The sequence below is a fragment of the Carya illinoinensis genome, chromosome 1 (assembly GCF_018687715.1).
Source record: "Carya illinoinensis cultivar Pawnee chromosome 1, C.illinoinensisPawnee_v1, whole genome shotgun sequence".
NCBI lineage: Eukaryota > Viridiplantae > Streptophyta > Magnoliopsida > Fagales > Juglandaceae > Carya > Carya illinoinensis.
The window spans coordinates 42,302,982-42,323,093 of NC_056752.1; the positions used below are offsets into that span (position 1 = coordinate 42,302,982).

The following is a 20,112-nucleotide window of genomic DNA, read 5'->3' on the forward strand; positions in this document are numbered from 1 at the left end:
TGCATGTCTAGCACATACAAGAGTTAGTAAATTTTTTTATTTAAAATTCGCGAGCCAATCTCTGCTGCCTTGCGTGATGATGGTGCCGCTTCCTATTTGTTGAAGTCTTTATTCCCTTGTGTGTTCGGATGATATGCTATTTTGTTCTTAACGAGAGACAGAGAGAGAGAGAGGTCTATTTGTGGAACTGTCAACAAACGAAAAGAAGATGCTGTGAGATTTGTGGCCTTCGCGCTGGCTTTGTCATGTTTGATTAGTATGTGTAAGAAAATGATGGGATTTTGTGCACACTGGAAGTTGAGGTGGACGGATAAGTAGCCTAGGGAAGTTGGTATGTGTGAATGAGCTCCATTTTTTGGATTCTTGCTCGGCTTTATATGGAGGGTTGGCGTGGGCCATACTCTGCTCCCACCTCCACCACTCTCTATATGTATTTTGGATAATTACCACCCTGATTTGCCCAAATTTAATACCACAAAAGGCTCTGTTGACAAAAGTAGGTTGTTCAGAAGGGCGCCTCTTCATTGTCATTATCTGACACGTGGCACGTACCCATTTTGCGGATATCATGACTTTCATCTGTTGTATGATTATTATGTTAGGATATCATATTAAATCAAATTGACAGTTTTTCCAAGGTCGGATTCCAATCTTGCCCTTCCTTGTGGTCCCCATGAAAGAACAGGTATCAGCTCTGGACCCCAACTCCTCCCTAACTCATGGCAGTTGGACTTGGACCTTCCAGAACCCTACTCAAAGTAGGACATGAAGTTCTGAGCTTCTGACATCCTGCCTGTATCGTAGACTTCCTTTGATCCATCATAAATAATTGAATTCATGCAGTCAAGTAACCATGTTAGGGATTGTCCTTTTTAGCTGCATCTTAAACCTCACGTGTTTACACCTGTTCCTATTTCCTGTCCAATGTTTGAATGAAAAAATAAAAGGGCAGCCTCGGTTGAACCACGCTTTTAAAAACAAAATTAAAACGAAAAGGTTACCGAGATACAAGAAAATAGGCTCTGTATGTACGTCAATGCTGAACTTTGCTGGAATAAGGAGGAGGTGGGGGATATTGAGACTGGTTCCAAGTCACATATCTTTCCGCTTAAGATTTCCTTTTTTCTCTTTCGCTTTTGATGTGCCCAGAAAAGACAAAAGTTATTTTCTTTTGCTTTCCCTTAGAAGGACCCCACGAGGGAATCGGTTTGCCTAATGTATCAGCAATTCAAACTTGGGAGATAAGGGCATCAACACCCTAAATTCTAAAAACTCAGGTTATAGCTTAAGCTATTTTTCACGATCACCGCCCAACAAGGCAAAACCATGCAACCACCCCCAATACTCAAAAACTCCATTGTCCTCGAGTTCCCACAATCCATAAACACTAACGAAGGTGGTGGTCCAGATCCAGGTCACCCCGATAATGTTTGACAAGTGATAGCTCCCGACATCGACACTTTTGGATGATGGGTTTTTAAATTATTGTTTGAACATTACTTGCAAGCCACACCTTGGAACTGTTCCAGCACCATTAACTTCTGTTTGGCTTGACATGGTGCAGAGATTTTTGTGTTAACTTTGACTCCCAAATATCTCTATCTCCTTTCTTTCATGAAAATTAAAAAAAGAAAAAAGAAAAAAAGGACCACTGCTGATGTATTTTTCGGCCCTAACGGTATGTGCTTGACATGAGTACAATGTATATGCTTGTAAATGTCATTTGTCAAATTTGAAAAGGAAAAAAATAAATAAATAAATAAAATCTTCCGCATAACAAGCATGTAGATGGAAATTAGGAAAAATATGACTCAAAGATGTTGGCAGGCAATACTCGGAGAAGGAGGTATATATAACACTAAGAAAAATTCTATGTGCAGTCATTTTTTCGAACTCTTTTGTGCACTCCAATGATATGATTGGTTGTGTATTAAAAAAATATTAATCCAGTCAATCACATCAGTGGAGTGCGCAAGAAGTGTGTAAAAATAATTGTATGTAACATTACTCATATACTAATGATATGTGACCTGATTGGAGGGCCAAGCAGGGGCTTTCAATATCTACTTTTAGGTAAGTCTGTCCACGTAGGCTGCAATGGCTGGGGTAAGATTATTCAAAGATGCGATCGGATGAGTAAACATTGATGCAACAGGTTTTTATAGGTGGCCTCTTATCATGCCTCCCAACTAAATTTCCTCTACATAGTTGACCCATTTTAAAGAATAAAGTGCTTTGTATTTCTGAAAATATGCAAAAAAAAAAAATATATATATTTTTATTTAATAATAATCTCCACTTTTAAGTTTCTTGGCTATATGTGACAAATCAAACTCCTTAATTTCTTCTTTTAAAATTTAGCATTTAATAGAGACGTACCATCAACTATGACGAGTAATTAATTTATCAACAATGGTGTTTACAAAATAACTCACATTTTCCTCCTAAATTTTCATCAATGGTGAGGGACGATGTTGAGATGAAAGCCTAGCTAGGCTGGACAATGCTTACACGGCACCAAAATATCCTCTTAGTACATGGTGTCAAATGCATATAACAGACCGTACCACAGATTAAACTCCGTCTGTATTGACACCTCACTCACATACATAAATACAAACTTAATTCCTATAATCAATCATAAAAGCAAATAAATTTTTCTGAGAAACATAAACCACATCTCATTGAATTCTCTACACCAAAGGCGTTGATGTACGGACTCGAGCAGTTTGAAGGGATACATCAGAGGCTGAGTGCCCCAGATCATTATAATCAGCATACCCTGAGTCTAGATTCACACCTACCTACGTATCTATACACACATACACACACAGAGCCAAAGAATCATGAAATCATCATCTTCATTCTTAACCAGTAAAGATCAGAAAGCCTGCAAGAGTTCGAAACGACTATCTGATCCACTACTCTTCAAATTAATTAAGGAGCTTCCGATCGACGGTCGTTCCCAGCACTCTCACTCTCCGTCAACGACGTCATACAATCCAACACAAGTAAAAACGTACTCGACTTATCGATCTTTGCTAGCTAGGCATTCCTTCCATTAATTCCATCGTAATTTGTCATCCATTTCATTCCAATATTCATCCTCCTCGATCGCTGTCTGCAATATTCTGCGCTTTATCTTTCTCGAGTAATTCGCTCGTCGGAAGTCGCATACTAAGAGGGGAGGGGAATTTAATTATAGAGTTGGGGCATTGATTACTGGGGAAATGTCCCAAAAAATAAAGGTGAGTTGTCTGTCTTACTATTATTGGTGTTGGTGAGGGTCATGAGATCAATTAATTAAGTAAAATCTGGCAAACATCGTTTCAAGATTTCATTGAATATTCCAACAGCCAAGTTGGAATATTTGTGATGGGCGCTAATTAAGAAGCAACCAAATGAACACCTAATTCAATTCGCTTTGATTAAAACGAGGTTAATGTATCGGACCCTGTTTTTATGAAATGAAGTTCCGAATTCCTGATATGATTAATAACATGCGTCTACAAGCTTGCCTGTCTTTTCAAAATTAAGTTCAACTAATTTGGTCGATAAAACAATGCTTCCAAGGTTTTGTTTTGTTTTGTTTTGTTTTAATTAATGTATTTATTCAGTTTTTCTTTTGACAGAGACAGCTCTATGTATACAATCAATCAATGAAATATGGTAAACGTTTACTTAGCAGTATTGTCAATACCAGGGGTGCTATCCGCAAACACCCCCCTACGCATGGGCAGAGGAGGGTTTTTGCCCACTGCATCCAAGGGCAGGGTCCCTTGTCCGTTTGCCAGAGTGCGGGAGCAGACCATTAGTTCGTCCACCTCCTGTCCACCGCCCACTCATCTACCGACGACGATGACAACTAGGAAAAAGATTTCAAAGAAAATAGAAAATTCACAACAAAATTAAATCTATGACACAATACACAACAAATAAGGAAAAAAAAATATAAACTAATAAAAACTTGGAGCAAACCCAGAAGGAGTTGAGGAGGAGGAGGAGACAAGGATGTGGGCCGCGCCACCACAATGACTATGAGAGGGAGAGAGGTTCTAAGAGGCTCTCGCAGAGAGAGAGACCATCAAAAGGGGTGAAAACCGACACAATCAATGCGGTTTTTGGGCAAAACTTATGTCGACCAACGTATAAAAGAATGGAGGGGCAACCGATCGAATCCATCCATTGGAGAGGAGGAAAATCGTTTATCTCGACTATGGCGATTCTTTGCCGGCTCTCTGTCGGTGTTCGATTCATGTAAATGCGAGATTGTTTTGAAAGAGAGAGAGAGTTGCATAGAAGATCAGAGAAGTAGGTCTGGGACTTGGGAAGAAGACAACCTCGTTTAAGTGGAACGTTGTCATTTCGTACATATTTTTTCCATACGTTTTAAATAAAACGACGCCGTTTGATTTTATACCAAACGTTATCGTTTTAATTATGTTTCGTGTACTTTATACTAGTAAAATGATGTCGTTATATTTAAACTTATGTGAAACGGTATCGTTTTGAGTAAGGTTTATTTTTAAAAAAAATTAGAATTATAGAGTCAGTCGGTTTGGCAGTTTTCCACATGGTCGAACTAGGATTGAACTGATCGAAGTCGGTTTTCATAACTTTTTACAGCCAACCAACCGGTTCTTCACTGGTGGCAACCGATTCCAACGTCTGGTAGTCGATTTTTATTGATGGAGGTTTGGCTGTTTTCTATACACCCCTAGTGCGGAGTGTGGAGGGAGGTGAGACTGGGTCTAGCCTGCCCCCTCTTGAACCTGCGCCTCCCAAGTGAACCAGGGTGGTGGATGCGGGGTGGCAAGATCAGTGCCTTCCAACCCTAGTCGGTAAATGTAATGTATATTGAGAATTGTTACAAATACAAATAGATTAGATAAAATAAACATACAAAATGTTATGGTTTCATGAAATTCATTAGATATATTTTATAATAAAAGTAACTTTACAACCTGACGTACATATTAAATCACATCAATTTACGAATTTAATTTTATATAATATTTTTGTAGCTATAATATTTTTAATATATATTACATATTATGAGAAAGAGAGTGATCTTTTTTTCTTGAGAAATGCTAAACCTTTCGGATTCGAGAGCTTTTCTTTTATTGAATGTTTTTTATTTTTATTTTTTTTAATTTAGTGGTTAAGTAAATTTTTTAAAGTGACGGAGTAATATTTTAAAAATAATTTAAGAATTTTAGAAAATGAATTGAAAAAAAAAAAGGTGCATTTGTAAGGTTTTTTCGAGATATTTTTTCGGTAGGTCTAGCGCTGCCCTTTTCTCCCCCATCCAAATTCCAAACAGTATCCAGAAGTCAGTAAATGTGGCAAAAGCGTGGGGAGGAAGGAGAGGGTAGTAGGGCCCAATGTCACAGAAACGTGTCCAGATGGCAGACAACAATGTTACATATTAGATCGCAACTAGAAAATCTGAGGAGGGGTGTTGTGGGACCCACCCCTTGACCCTTGTCAGTGTCATCCTTTCCCTTCCCTGAAATTCCACAATTCCGTCCACATTAACCTTCATTGCGTGTTTATTGTTCCCTCTCTCTCTCTCTCTCTCTCTCTCTCTACAATCCCTACATTTTACTATTTTTTCTTCTTTAAAATATAGGCGCCGCCCCACCACCATTTAAATGTGGCCCCCACTACGTGGACAAATGGCTTTGATTCTATTTTTTTATGCCGGTGGGGTCCACTATTGTACCAAGTTGTTAGAGTAAGTTTTAGTCACGGTCACTGCCCTGTCCCTTTAGCACATGATGAGTGTCCGTCTTGGCGCGGGGAGAAGCTGAAGCACCGTCATTTTGACAAACATCTTATTTAAAACGGAAAACGTCCAAATCAATTTTTCCTTTTTCCTGTTTTTGATCGGTAACCACATTCTGTGTTTATTGTGTGGTTCATTATACATAAATTATATTATTTATTAAAAATTTAGGATATTAATATTTTTTTTATTTAAATTATTAAGGGTGGTGAAACTTCCACGGCATGCTTAGTCAGTAAAATTTCAAGTATTTTTTAAAATATTTTTAAAAAAAATTCATAATATTATTAAAAAATATTTTTTTAATCACAAAGTAAAAATAATAATAAAAAAAATTAACTGGAGCTCAGAAGTGGGACTAGTATTATTAAATTATTAATGTTATAGGCTTTCCATAAATTATACATTTGATATGTGGGTTAAAATGTCATTAATTATGAAGAAACGGATGCAGTGTTCATATATCTAGTAATATATGATGACAAAGATCACTAAAATTGATAGTGATTAAAAAAGAAAAAGAAACCTCTAGTAGACCTCATATTATTTAATAATTATATATATAGCCACTGCACACCCATTAACTCACATGATTAATTATTCTATTTGTTTAATAAATTATTAAAAGGGTACTTTATATTTTGAAACCACTTTTATTTGATCGTAATCATTTCTTTAACCTACCGCTAAGACTCTCGCTAGTTAAAAATATTTTTTTAAAAAAGAATCACAATATAGGGGATCGGCGGGATCCCCCAACAGGTCATTATTATTATTATTTTTTGATGATTTAATCATTGAAGCTCATTTGGGTCGGGGCTTTGATAATCTGAAGTGACTCTATAACTGATATATATATATATATATTTTTAAGTTATTATAATTAAACTGTGATACTCTATATACAAGAATGGTAGGATTCAGTAGACTCATTTCCAGATGACATTATGCATCCACTAAAAACTTGTTTAGTGGAGAATCCATTGACTTTACGCCTGATTTCCAGTATTAATTAATTTTTTTAAAAGCAACATCTATGTAGGTTACCATAAAACCGTGGGCCTGTGACTCAATACATACTGTTACATTGGGGATGATCTTTAAACAGGGGAGAGAGAGAGAGAGAGAGAGAGAGAGAGAGAGGACTTACTCAGATGTGTTGAAAGCTCACTTGTTTATGAGCTTATAGGATCTGTTTGCATTGCAAAAGAATAATAAGATTCCAGTTTCTAATTTCCAAAGTTGTCAACGGTAAGCTAAGAACTACCCAAAACAATGCTTTCCCCCAGCACTAGACGGAAAAATGAATTATTTCCTGTTGTCCATTGTGTTCCTAGTTCTATACAGGCTTCTCATAGGGACTTCCGCCGCAGAGTTCTTAGTCTGCACTGATGAGAGCCTTTGCTTAAAATTCCATTAATTCTACTTGCTGGGGGCAGTAAGGCTGACACTTCATCCTAAATTAAAGAGTTGGATTCAATTTGAATGTTCAAATGTAGATGACCCAGTTGCCGATGCATTTAGCTCATTTTCCTGCTGTTCCTTGAGATACGCTTGGGCAGTGCTCGTCACAAATTTGATTGCGAAATTAATGAGCATGAGCCACACAACAGTATTCCAGATTGAAGCAAATGAGAGATCCCACTTCTTCACCTGAGAAGGGTTTAAAAGATAACTAAATATAGAAAAGAAATAGGCTAGATGAGTCTGTAAATGATAGTAATGTGACCCTATATCGTCAAAACCATTCCTTGTATGCCATGGTTGAGTACCTTGATATTTGATGCCCCGGGAGGAGGTGCTGTCAGATACTTATCTTTGACAGCATTGAGCTTGACAACAAGGGAGGGCAAGACAGAAGCAAAACCAGGAATAAGGCTGAGCATCCATATCAACTCGTTTTCAATCCAGTTAAGGAGTTGATTATTGCAAACTGAGATGATGAAAACTGTCTGCACACAAAAAAAAAAAAAAAAAAAAAACGCATTAGGGCTAATGAAATTAACACCGGGCATCTAGCTTACCTTGCAGAGATAGCAAAAGCCTTTCACACACATACACACTCCCTTTCATATATACATTTATACACGTATGCTATAGATGGCAGTATGATTATCCAACTGTTGTAAAGAATGATTATCCAACTGTTGTAAAGATGTGAACAATACACTCAGCAAGGCCATACGGAAATAGAAAAAGAAACATTAAACAAGCTACAAACTAAAAATAAGATCTTAAGAACATGAGAATTCACAAACCTGTATGTGAGTTTTGATGATTGCCTTTCCAATCAATGTGGCTAGAAAAAATTTCCAAAAAGGAATCCCAAATTGTCCACACATGATGCCAGCAAGGTCAAATAGAGGATTTGGCACCTGAAATTACTACATTTAATTGGCAGCTTACATAATAAAAAACGACAACTTTGCTCTTGAAGGGATCATATAAAAGTTTACAAGAGATCCTAAATTCTCAGAATTAGAAATGAGAAATATTAATATAAGCATTACCAACAATAAATACCACGTGATATGATCAAGATAAAGGAAAACTTAGTTTCAGATTAAACTTGGAAGCTAGTCAAATTTATGAATGAAACAGTAGATGTCAACACAGAACACAAAGATTCAGGTCATAGAATTTCTTTTGTTCTTTTCAAGTACGAGAACTTCAGGAAAAAGATGTTTTACAATTTCAAGAAAAGTAAATTCTAAAACAGTAAAGTCAGCGATATAGAGATATTAATGGATTTATTAATAAATATTTCACAAGGAATAAAAGTCCACTATATATGTTCTTTTCATGATTATTTAAGAATTCTAAGGGAAATAAATAATTGCAAATATAGCGTTACTTATCAAAAGGTTCCCACAATCCTATTCATAAAGAGTTCCAGTAACAAAGCCAAAGAAACTCCAAACTAACCGAAGCGAGAACTAAAATTGTAAAGAAGTTCAAGTGCTGCGCGTGTGATAACAGCCAGCGTTTGATTTGATTTAGTCGAGTAGCAATGACTCCTTTGCCTTCAGTTGAGGAGGCATCCAATTCTTCCATAGCCTCCAATTTGCCACCTGACATGCTTGAAAATGAGTAAAGCCCATGGCAATGCACTCATTTTAATTAGATTGCAGGGTTTCATCCATTTTGTTTTATGGGTAAAGAATAGGTAAGGGTCTCATCCTCTTCTCAAACAAAGAGAAAAAAAAAAGAGAAAGGAATAAAGCCCATAGGCTGCTCAAAAATAACAATTAAGGTTTTAACTTTGGCTCCAGATTGTTCATTAGACGCTAAGTATTCATTTTAATAAGTAGAAAAATGCAGAATGGAGTCCTCCAAAACAAGCATAACTCCCCCCCCCCCCCCCCCCCCCCGGCGGCCAAAAAACAAAAAAGAAAAAAACACACACACACAAATGAGGCCCTGCCCCAGAAATTAAAGTTACTCCCAGAAGTATCACTTTAAAAGTAAAATATATGTCTCACAAATATCAGTTTGGTAGGAAAATATACCACCAAAACTATATTCCTCATACCTGCTCTTGAGATAAAGTATGGAGGAAGCTCTCCAATAGCAGTACCGAGACCCCATAAAACGGCCTCAATCTGAACCTGTGGCAATATGCTGCTAATTGGAACGCGCAAACCATGTAATGATGGGAATAATGGGGGCCCAAATTCAGAGCAGTCTTTATCAAGCCATGAAGGACCTCTTCTCAACTGAGTTGTATCATATGGAGCACTTTTTAAATCCACACGGCCACACTGCATTGCTTTTATAGTGAAAAATGCGATGTGGGGACCCAGATAAAGGACAAAAGTATGCAAACCAGATCCTGAAGAAAAATAAATGGAATAAAAAGTTGATGTTAGAACTTCAGTAGCACAGGACTGGTCAAGACATGAGATGTTTCGAGAAAGAAAAGTTGAAAAAAGGCTTAATCAAGAATCAAGTTATTTGCTATCTACATATTTTCAAGCTACTAAAAAAAGTCAATGCTTTTCCTACCCCAAATAAAATAGCTATGACAACTAAGAAAAATTGCCTCCTATGATCAATTAATTATGTGATCCATTATTTACATAAGCACAAAAATTCATCCAACCACCAAAACGTATGGCCTCCATGCTCAAAATTTTTCCTCACCAAGCCCAATCGAAGATGCAACCCCAAGAGCAATCCACCATAGTCCAAACTGGATATATCTTGAAAGCTCCTCAACATGCTGCGGAAACATGGCATTAACATCATCATGGCCGAGTGAAAACAGCATGAATACAACTACCAAGAACAAAATAAAGGCTAAAAAACTCCACCAGGAGATGCTAAACAAAACTCACATCACATGGACTTTATCATCTTAATCATAAAAAGCAAAGAGCTTTAAGCTTATAACAGGTTGTCCAACCTTAGAATGTACAAGGAAATTGAGGACAAGTCAGAAACATAATGACTATATGGGCAGAAATTTAGGGTGTTAACGAGTCATTATGAACTTAACGAGTCAATATTTTCTCCCTGTTTTCCTACTACGCAACTGAGCCACATGTTAACAAATGAGAATTCTTAATCAATTTATGTCGTCTACTTGATTGAAAACATTTTCAGTGAGATATTCCCACCATTTTGAGATGCTTGGTGAGAGAGAAAATATTGGCAAATGGAAAGCAAAATCTTTCCATGTCAACCCTCTTTGGGTACAAAATCGCTTCCTGAAACAAGAAATTCTTTCCTTTGCTCCATTTCATTCCCTCCTAACTTGTCAGGGGTGGAAAAAAGATTCTTCTTGGGGGTCTTTTTTTTTTTTTGTGGTGTGTGTGTGTTGGGGGGGGGGGGGAGGGGAATGGATTACAAGACAAGAGAACAATAACACAAAGTTCAGTCCAATCCAGGTGCCCATTTAGGTTAGGTTCCAAATAAATTGAACCCATCATAGGAAAAACCTATTAATTGTTTGATTGCAGGTTTCTCCAGACCTTAGCGAAAAGCATGAAAAAAAGGCTCCATGTCTATCTTATAGGGAATTAATGCCCCAAAAAAAAGGTATAAGCAAAGTACATAGGATATATACAAGAAAAACGCACCTGATTAGGAGCTAGAGATAGATACCAGGAAGTCATGAAAACTAAGCCCATTGAAGTCTATCGCTATAATCCAAAGAAATAAGGTATTGAAGAAAGAAACTTTAAGATCATCTAGAGTGTTCCTGATCTTCAAAACTACGGTCGTTTCTTTCCATCCAAATGATTTGTACAATATCAAGAGAGTATAATTAAAAAAAAAAACACACACACACACACACACAAATACACCATACGAAATAATACGCTTATAGAGAGCCTATGTTTGTTACAATATCGATAACAAAACTCACTGTTGCACAAAGGCATGGATATGGATGCCAATAAAAATATATACTCACAATTTGAAATTAATAATCACATATTCAATGGGTACATGCAATGGTTGATTCTTGCTCCTTAGCAAGCCAACTGATGGAGGAGGAAAAACATTGAGTACTAAATAAACACAAAATTCATTGGGTAAGGCCTGAGGAAAGCAAGCTAGGAAGAAAATAAAAGAAAAGAAAAGCTAAAAGGGGGCATAGATTGAATGTGTCATACGTCTAGCAGATGCTTTTAAAAAAACAAAACAATTTTCTGGGAGAAGCAGTTGGGTAAAATATATTTTAATTTTTTCTCGGACCCGGGAATTTGTCAATAGATCTTGGGAGATTTACAAACAGGCTTGGGCTAAAATGCATTGTAAGGATTATTTTAAACTTATATTTTTGGAGAGCAGGGGCAGTGGACCTTGCCCACCCCCTGATCCGCCACAACAAATTGCAATATTGGTCTGTGCTATTGCGATGCACTGGATGGTAAACTCGATCTCTTTTGAGAACAGGGCAGGCCATGTTCTTCAGGTCTGAGTGGATTCTCTCCATCCCCCCACACAAGAACACATTTTTTTTTTTTGGATAAATAAACAAATTATATTGATCAATGGCAAAGCCAGTATTACAACTCTAACGCCCTAACTAGGTAGGCACATTAGAGACAAGAACACATAATAGTATCTCAACTCCTCGGTCAGTGCAATGACATTGGCCTAGCCTTAGAAATCAGTGACAACATCTCAAAGGACTTCTCCCTTCAATTAGTTGGGACTATGTTCCTAGATATCCAGTGCCAATTAGGTAAAAAATAAAAATAAAAAGATCTCCCTGTCCTGAACATCACTACAGTTGGCAAAGAGCAGCTCGTCTTTGATAGGGAGTGATTGCACAGAGGACAAGGCAGCTTCCTGATCGTGGTGGAGCTTCTGGTTGGTGTACCCCTTCTTGGTAGCTTGCTAGCTATGAGATTAGGAGGATTCATCTTCTCCTTGTTTTTATTGTTGTTGTTCTGGTTGAGTTTTGACATCAAAGAAATAATAGGGTAAGGAGGTTTGCAATTAAAAAGTGTAGGGTGAGGTAAAGGATAACATTGGTCAGTGGTGGGGTTTAGCGTGTAGGGAATGTGGAGAAGAGGTGGTCAAGGGAGGGGTTGCAGGGGACCTTGGTTGGAGACTTGTAGACCAACCACGAAAGCTGAAGAGGAGGTGTAAGATGAGTAATGCTAAATACAATTCTAGAGTGTGCAATGCCTACGTAGTTCTTTAAAAAGCAAGTGGAGTATACCATAAAAATTAGGATTTTTCATGTCAGTCTCAAGTGTTGCCCACTTGTTTTCAAATGGACTGTGGCTTACACACCCTAAGAATGTGCAAATCTTTTCTATGCAAGATTTATGATTTGTGAGGTGAAGAAGATTGTATGCCAACATTGACGATGCACTTGGTCTAGATCTCCTTCTGGTTAGTTTTCAATTTTTGGTTGCTGTGGGTGCCAGGAGTGCACGTGGTGGAGAATGATCTCCTGTAGAATAGAAAAGCTAGAAGTGCTTTTGACATCATTTCAGAATTTTGGCCAAACTTAGCGATTCTCCAAAAAAACAAGCTCCCACTTAAAATATTTATTCAGAGAAACCTTTTATGCCAAACAAACATAGTCTCACGTAGATCATTTATTCACAAAAAAAAAAAAACATGCTACTGAAAATGGAGCTACAAAGAAAATGAAGCAACAATGGCAATGCAGAAGGCCAAATACCTTCTCATGAGGGCCATCAATGGCAACAACAAGAATTGCACTAGCTGCTGCTACTGTGCTCAAAAGCATTATCCATCCACCTTTTGCAAGCAAATATAATATTAACTGCTTAACATACTGAAAACTAGCCAAAATGAAGAACTTCAAAGTTTTCAAGGGTTGTGTTCTGAGTGTCAGATTTTCTACTTCCTGTTGATGCCGCCTCCCCTGGAGTTCTGCAAAATACAACACTTCTATCAGCCGATAAGATTTGGTACAACACTTCTATCAGCCGACAAGATTTGGTAGGACCCTTGAACTTGTACCAGAGGTGGATAATCTGCCTTTTCTTTATGAGTAAGAATAAAATATTCTACTTATTTTTAATTAGTACTAACGTAGGTTCATAATAAGTACCGCTATTGATATGAGAACATACCGAAAATTTTCTCACAAGTTGTTGACAGAAAATCCCAGTGTCTTTGCAAAAGTAGTTTCTACCCTAAAAACAACGGAAAAAAAATGAGAGAGAGAGAGATTAAAACCCATCCCCGTAACTAATTTTCACAATCCTGAAAGGAGGCCATTCCATTAGCAGAGGCGAGGAAAAAAATACAACACGTGGATCTATAAGAAGGGATCTTTTTTAGTTCAAAAACAGCCTCTAGTAGATAATTACTCCACTAAAATTGGGCAAAACAATTCCTAGCACAATCCTGTTGCATACCACACACTTGGGAAACCCTCTGAATCGTGCATTACAAAGCGATAGAATTGCTTTTTGTTCACTATTACATAGCCCAAATCATATACAAATACAAGTGTTTAAAAATTCTGAACATTTCATATGTTCAAATGATAGCCCAATACACTTTTCAATTCAGAAATCAGCTCGAAGATAGTTCTGGGTATTACCTAGTACTACCCATGCTAATTCAGGAATAAGTTAAAACAAAAATTCGTGCAGATACGAAAACTTTTAAGCCTAGGTTTTACTACATAATCTACGACCTAATACCCATAGACGGATGAATGAAAGGCTAAAATATATGAAAGCAAAGATTCGAAGTGAATCAAATTTTAAATTTTAAATAACGAAACTTTAGAGAAAACACAATATGAAAGATATCAATTAACAATGAAAAAATAAGAATCAGAATCGCCTGCCTGAGATCGCAACGTCACCACGCTGAGCGGAGGGAGGAGGAGCAGCAGCAGCAGCAGAAGTTGATCCTCTGAGCGAACCCATTACGCTGGACATGCCAGAATCAGAAACTCCTTTTTCTGCTATACTAATTTATTTTATTAGAAGAAATTACGAATAATTTCTGTGAGTGCGAGTTTATTGCTCCGATTGATCGCTGAAAATGGAGAACATGAATCAGTTCCCTGAATGTCAAATATCAAACATCTCTGCTTTGGATTTTTTCCGCATATTTGAATTTGTTTTGAACAAAACGAAAAATTAAAAAAGATACGAGGACTTTGGAAGGGAGTTTGGTCCTTGGTGGGAGATCCGCCTTCGTCGATACCCCCTCTTTCACAAAGTGACTCAAATGAGTCTTTAAAAATTGAAACTTTGGCTGCTTTAGTTTTTTCCGCTTACCTCAATTACCTCAATTCATTTCTTCTAATAATTATAATTTTTTTTAATTTTTAACATAAAATATAATAAATAATTTAATTTTTATGAATATAAAAATAATAATAATATTAAAAAATAATATTTTATTTCATTTTCAATTTTCATCTCAATTTAACCCAACATTCAAACCGGCCAATAACAATTCAAAAGAATAGTGATTTATTTATTTTTCCCCTATGAAATAGTGAAAAAAAATTGCAGCAATACCTCCAATTATATTAATAACATATTCCATAAAAAGATGCATAATAATTAATATCTATAATTTTTTATAAAATTGACTTCATTCATTCGTCATAGAAAGTTACTTCTATGACCAGATACATATAGAAAAATTCTCATATTACAAATCAGCTACTGCATTTGAAGTTCTTCCAATACACAAATTCCTCTATGACTAACATAGTTTTAACTACTATTATAATTCTCTATAAATAAATAATCTTAGATACAGCACTATGTCTAAACCAGATATAAATTGGAGTTAATAATGTTTAACATTTTTTATTATATAGATATATAGAAAATTTGAGAAAAATCTTGAACATTTTGAAATAAATAATTTATGTATATAATTATTAAATTTAATGTAAATAAATTCTTCACCATGCAAAGCAAGCAATATATAATATTCCCAAACTAGGGTATGAGAGAACAATTTTACAACTCAAGGGAATACCCATTATTCGGTGAAGAAATATATAATAATTATTTTCATTCAATCATGATTTTCAGCATTCAATTCGATCATTTTCAGTAAAAGAAAATGTAGAGGAGACATACTTGTCAGTTGTCACCTTCCTAGAAGGTGTCTTTCTAATAATAAGTTGCAAAGGATTTTTTGGACGTTATACTTCCATCTCTTCAAGGAATGAATAACCGTTTCTATTTAGGTTTAAATAATTAAAAAGAACAAAATCGGAAATGCTGTCGGAGAACTCTTTTTTTTTTTTTTTTTTGTAAATAATTATTTTCTTATGTCTCTATTTTCTCGATCGTAAATTAAAGGAGAAATGGATTCCTTGTACTTATTTTTAGAAACATTTTTTTTTAAATGCTTTCGAAAGTAAGATCTAATAAGAAATATGCCTTTTTATGTGATCCCATCGGTAACACAGTATGTAAGGTGTAAGTTCAAAGCTCCACTCTCAAGGGTTGATTTGAAGACACGCCTTCTGTCTATTTATCATTCTTTCCTTGGTTCCATCGGTTTTGTTTTCTTTTTGGTCCTCCACGATTCACAATTTCTACTTCCTTTCCTTTTGTTCAAAATTTCAATTAAGTTATGTCACGTATTGTTATTTTTACATATCATTTATGTTTGGTTAAAATAATTATTTTATATTTAAAAAAATAATACAACTAATTATATTAATAAATTACATAAAAAATATGTAAGACTGATTGAATATAATATTTTTATTCTTTTAATCATTATTATGTTATTAAAAGAAAGATTAAATGATGAATCTCTACAATTTTTCAATAATTTGAGGAAATAAGAACAGAATGATAATTAAGAAAATAATTTTTGTGTATTTGTTAATAGATGGGTCATTTTCCGGTAAGAGGCTAAGCTCGATAAGGTGGTTTTCCGAAATTCACACGTTTTGTTGTCAGATGCGTGTGGGGTTAATTAACAAACTAAAAACATGGAAAAAATAAGGAAAGAAAGGAAGTCAAGGTCACCCAATTATACGCGCTTGTAGTTGAGATATTGACATATTATTAATGTTTTTCCGAAAAGAAGTTTGGATATTTTTATATGCATTTTTCTCCTTAAAATCAAGTGTCAAAAAATAAATACATGGGATGGGTTCACCTTTGTAAAACAAAAAGCATGCATCTATTATTTTAGATATTTAAATTATAAAAAAAAAAAAAAAAAAAGATAGACATCTAAAATAAGTTTTATAATATTTATTATTTTCTGTATAGATATTTTAGATAACAATATACGATCAATATATATTGTAAGGTTCACTTTATATATTTATTTTTTTCACTTGAAATCTTAAATCCGAGAAACAATGTCTTTTAAGCAATTTTCATGATTTTTTTTTTTTTTAATCTTTTAGCTGCGTTTTTATGATCTTTAAAAAACTGTTGACATGATGCTATCATTTTCATAAAGTAAATGACAACTTTTCCAGGATTTCCGAAAACATATTTGCAGCTTTTGTTTGCCTACTTATTTTAAACATATACTAAGGTATAAGCTATTATTTTAAGTCATTTCACCCAATGTTTTTGTCCTTTCCCAGGAGATAATTGCCGATATATCATCTATTATATATTTGTAATTCATGTCACAAACACACAACAACAGAAGGATGTTCAGGTTGCAAAACTGACAGTTAAATTAGTTGTCATAACTGTGCCCATACGTCAGGCCGGACCACCAACATTAAAATTACTAAAGCAAGGGTTTGTCTGACTTTTAATTAACCAATAGATGTCAAGCTTCTTTAGACAAGATGGTATAAGGTCTGTCTCCAAATAAAAGAATCAGGTTTAACCCTTCACTTCTTAATTTGTTGGCAATCACAGCAGTTGTTAAAAAAAAAAAAAACAATAGTTATAAGCAAGCAAAGTTTGTGTCGCCCAATGGGCCAGAAACAGACCGATGAGCCTGCACCATAATTTTTACTATTTTTTATGGGCCTGCAAATTAAAATGTGTAAGCGTACAGGCCCAATGTAAACAATTTTGTGACGACGGTATCAACATCCCAATAAGATGTAAAGACATGATGAGAATATATATGGCCATGGGTCCAAGTATTTCTACAGCATATTTTTAAGATTAAAGACATGAGAATATGCCGAAGAGCATGGGCCTTTCAAGTGATTGACATGTCGTAATTTTAATGACATGGCATCAATATCGAATAATTTATATTTTTAAATAATTTAATATTTTTTTATATTGAATATAAAATAAAATAAGGTTATAAGTAAGTGTAGCAATCTGTGACACGATTCGTTAATCCAACATGAATACTGCATTCAAGTCGATTTAGCCTTAGTCTTAATAGGTTCAGGTTAATCCACAAGAACACTGATCCGTTTAGATTTAACTTTAATGAGTTCAGGTTAAAACGGATTGATTGCTTAACGGATGTTAAGAAAGTTAAATTTATATTTTTACTCTTATACCTAAAAATTAAAAAACCCTACTCAAACCGCACTCCAACTTAGATTCCCTTACAATCTCATATTCATTTTCAAATAGATTGAGTCTCTCTCTTCATTTCCAGTTGAGTAAGTTCTCACAAATCACGACTGCTCCCACACTTTCTATGAATTGTAATTTTGGTATTTTTAATGTTTTGATTGTAATTTTAAACTTATGTAGTTAGTTATATATTTTTTAGAGATATTATGATTTTAAATTTTATGTGAAATTATGTTGATCAAGTCAAATGAATTATTTGAATCAATTTAATCTATTTATATAAATGGATTAAAATGAGTCGTATTCAAGTTGACTTATATCATATAATATACACAACTTAACATTACACGAACACGATTAATTATTAACACGATTTCCAATTCCTCTACCAAGAAACATAATGATAAAGAGTGGAATCACATAATTGGACAAGAGATTATTTGGATAAGAATGGAGACTCAAGCATCTTGTATGTCGACTTCTAAATTGACTCCAGTTTGCTAAAGTAATTTGTAATATCTTGAACCAACGGATTCGGAAATGGTGGGGCTCTCTGATGCAAGGCATGCATCCACTTCATCTACTTAATCTTAGAGCCCACCCCCCCAACATCGAAAACACTACAATTTATTATATTGTACTCGTGATAATTATTAAAGCAATTGGTGTGTTTCGCGTGGGACAAAAAGGAAATAAACTACAATTATATTGTCACCTCGGGCAATTATTAAAGATTGGTTTAACAAGTAAAATGAAGAAATACAGAAATGATTTATACAATTCTAGATCAGCAAGTTTCACGCGCTCTATTTAAAAAAAAAATATATATATATATGTGAAATTTGTATGAAAAAATTAATATTTTTTAGGTTAATTTTATTTTTTTTTAAAAGTAATACGCAAAACCTGTACACTTTAAAACTCTATCTAATATTATTTAAGAAAAAAATCCATTTAACCTGCATAGTGTGATATTGGTTATCCATCTGACTTTCTAATAAGGACAGTAATCCGATCCTTTTGATGCCATGTTTTATGCCTGCCTAAAAAGATATTGATATTAATAGATTATATTAATAAGAGCATCATTCCATGAATGTCTAGGATTTTCATGTTCTACTGCATGCTTTTATTTTCGAAATAATTAATATTAGCTATATATATAACTACTGTTTACGTGGAGTCAGTAAATGAGTGTTGAGAGATTTCCACTGGAATTTGATAGTTTATGATCAATTATATGTCTTAGTCGAGTGACAGAAATATATATATATATATAGTCTGTCTGAGCCTCTCAGATGCACATATTCGGCAAGTAAAGAAGCAGCCTTTTCGCGAGCAAATTGGAGCTGTGAATTAAACTTTTAAAGGTTATCTCCTGTGCTTAATTTGATTTGGTTCGATCCTACCTGTGTCCCTACACCCATTTTGACTAATTCCCACTTTCAGGCCTCATCATGTCGCATTCTACCTAATGACAATCTGTCTTTGTGTGTACGTACCTATATAACATGCCTAAAACAAATTGTATATATGCACATACATACATACATACGTATATTTGTGTCAAGTATTCATGTGCATAGATATATTTGTGTCATGATGTGTATATATATATAATGTAGAATTAATGCTACTGCAACTACTTTATTATGTCTCAAATTAATATCTTCAACGCAGGACAAAAGATCTATAATACTTTCAGTTGTAGCAAAAACCTTTGTCAACAAAAGTTACAAAACTTGTATCTTGAAATGTTTTATTTGCCATAGCATATACGCTCTCGATACTTGGACATTGATAAAAAAGAAATGATCTAGTCATAAAAAGATTTCACAATCGTAACCGGCATGACATTCTCTCTCTATATATATATGTGTATGTGTGTGAGTGGTGTCTGACCTTACCAATCTAAGATTTTATTTTCTTTCATAGATAGTAGCAAACCTAATTTTTGTAACATAATCAAAATGGTCTCGGGTTTTTTTGGAAATTCTGTTTTATAGATTGCTTTTTTAAAAGAAACAAAGTATTGAGAAACTTGAGGTTTTAACAGTCTTATTGTTCATGTAATAAACATATAGCTTGCTTTGGTATTTGCTAAAGCAAAGAATATGCCCTAAATCACTTAAGTTTAAAAAAAAAAAATATGCCTTGAGAATTTTTCTAATCTTTATTTTGAAACGCTTTGGTCACATTTCCTTGTAATTCCACTTCTAATAATATATTCTCATGATCTTTACTTTATATTAATTTTTTTCGTCGGGGCGTGGTGGATGGATAGGGCCCTTTAATTTGCACGTGAAAAATTTGGTGGGTTCTTCTTTCGATATCATTGCTCATCATATATTCCCGCCCCTCTTTATTTTTGAT

General features: G+C 34.8%; 1 protein-coding gene and 1 long non-coding RNA gene across 2 annotated transcripts; both read right to left on the reverse strand.

The window, feature by feature from the left end:
- Positions 1-3,463: 3,463 nt before the first annotated feature.
- Positions 3,464-4,362, reverse strand: LOC122275160. Its single transcript, XR_006228493.1, has 2 exons — positions 3,979-4,362; positions 3,464-3,865 (listed from the first exon to the last, which is right to left on the reverse strand). It is a non-coding gene; the product is annotated as an uncharacterized LOC122275160 (long non-coding RNA).
- Positions 4,363-6,945: 2,583 nt separating this feature from the next.
- LOC122275165 (vacuole membrane protein KMS1-like) lies at positions 6,946-14,491 on the reverse strand. The gene is made up of 8 exons (XM_043084140.1): positions 14,085-14,491; positions 12,939-13,153; positions 9,932-10,010; positions 9,321-9,620; positions 8,714-8,859; positions 8,047-8,163; positions 7,561-7,740; positions 6,946-7,441 (listed from the first exon to the last, which is right to left on the reverse strand). Exons 1-8 carry the CDS (start codon positions 14,176-14,178, stop codon positions 7,265-7,267), a joined length of 1,308 nt encoding a protein of 435 aa, XP_042940074.1. The 5' UTR covers positions 14,179-14,491; the 3' UTR covers positions 6,946-7,264.
- Positions 14,492-20,112: the final 5,621 nt, after the last annotated feature.

Coding starts and splice junctions, on each gene's coding strand:
- LOC122275165 (XM_043084140.1), bottom strand. CDS start 14,178: ATGTCCAGCGTAATGGGTTCGCTCAGAGGATCAACTTCTGCTGCTGCT. Junction 8,860..9,320: donor ATACTTTATCTCAAGAGCAG/GTATGAGGAATA, acceptor CAAGCATGTCAG/GTGGCAAATTGGAGGCTATG. Junction 8,164..8,713: donor CAATTTTAGTTCTCGCTTCG/GTTAGTTTGGAG, acceptor TAGTAATTTCAG/GTGCCAAATCCTCTATTTGA.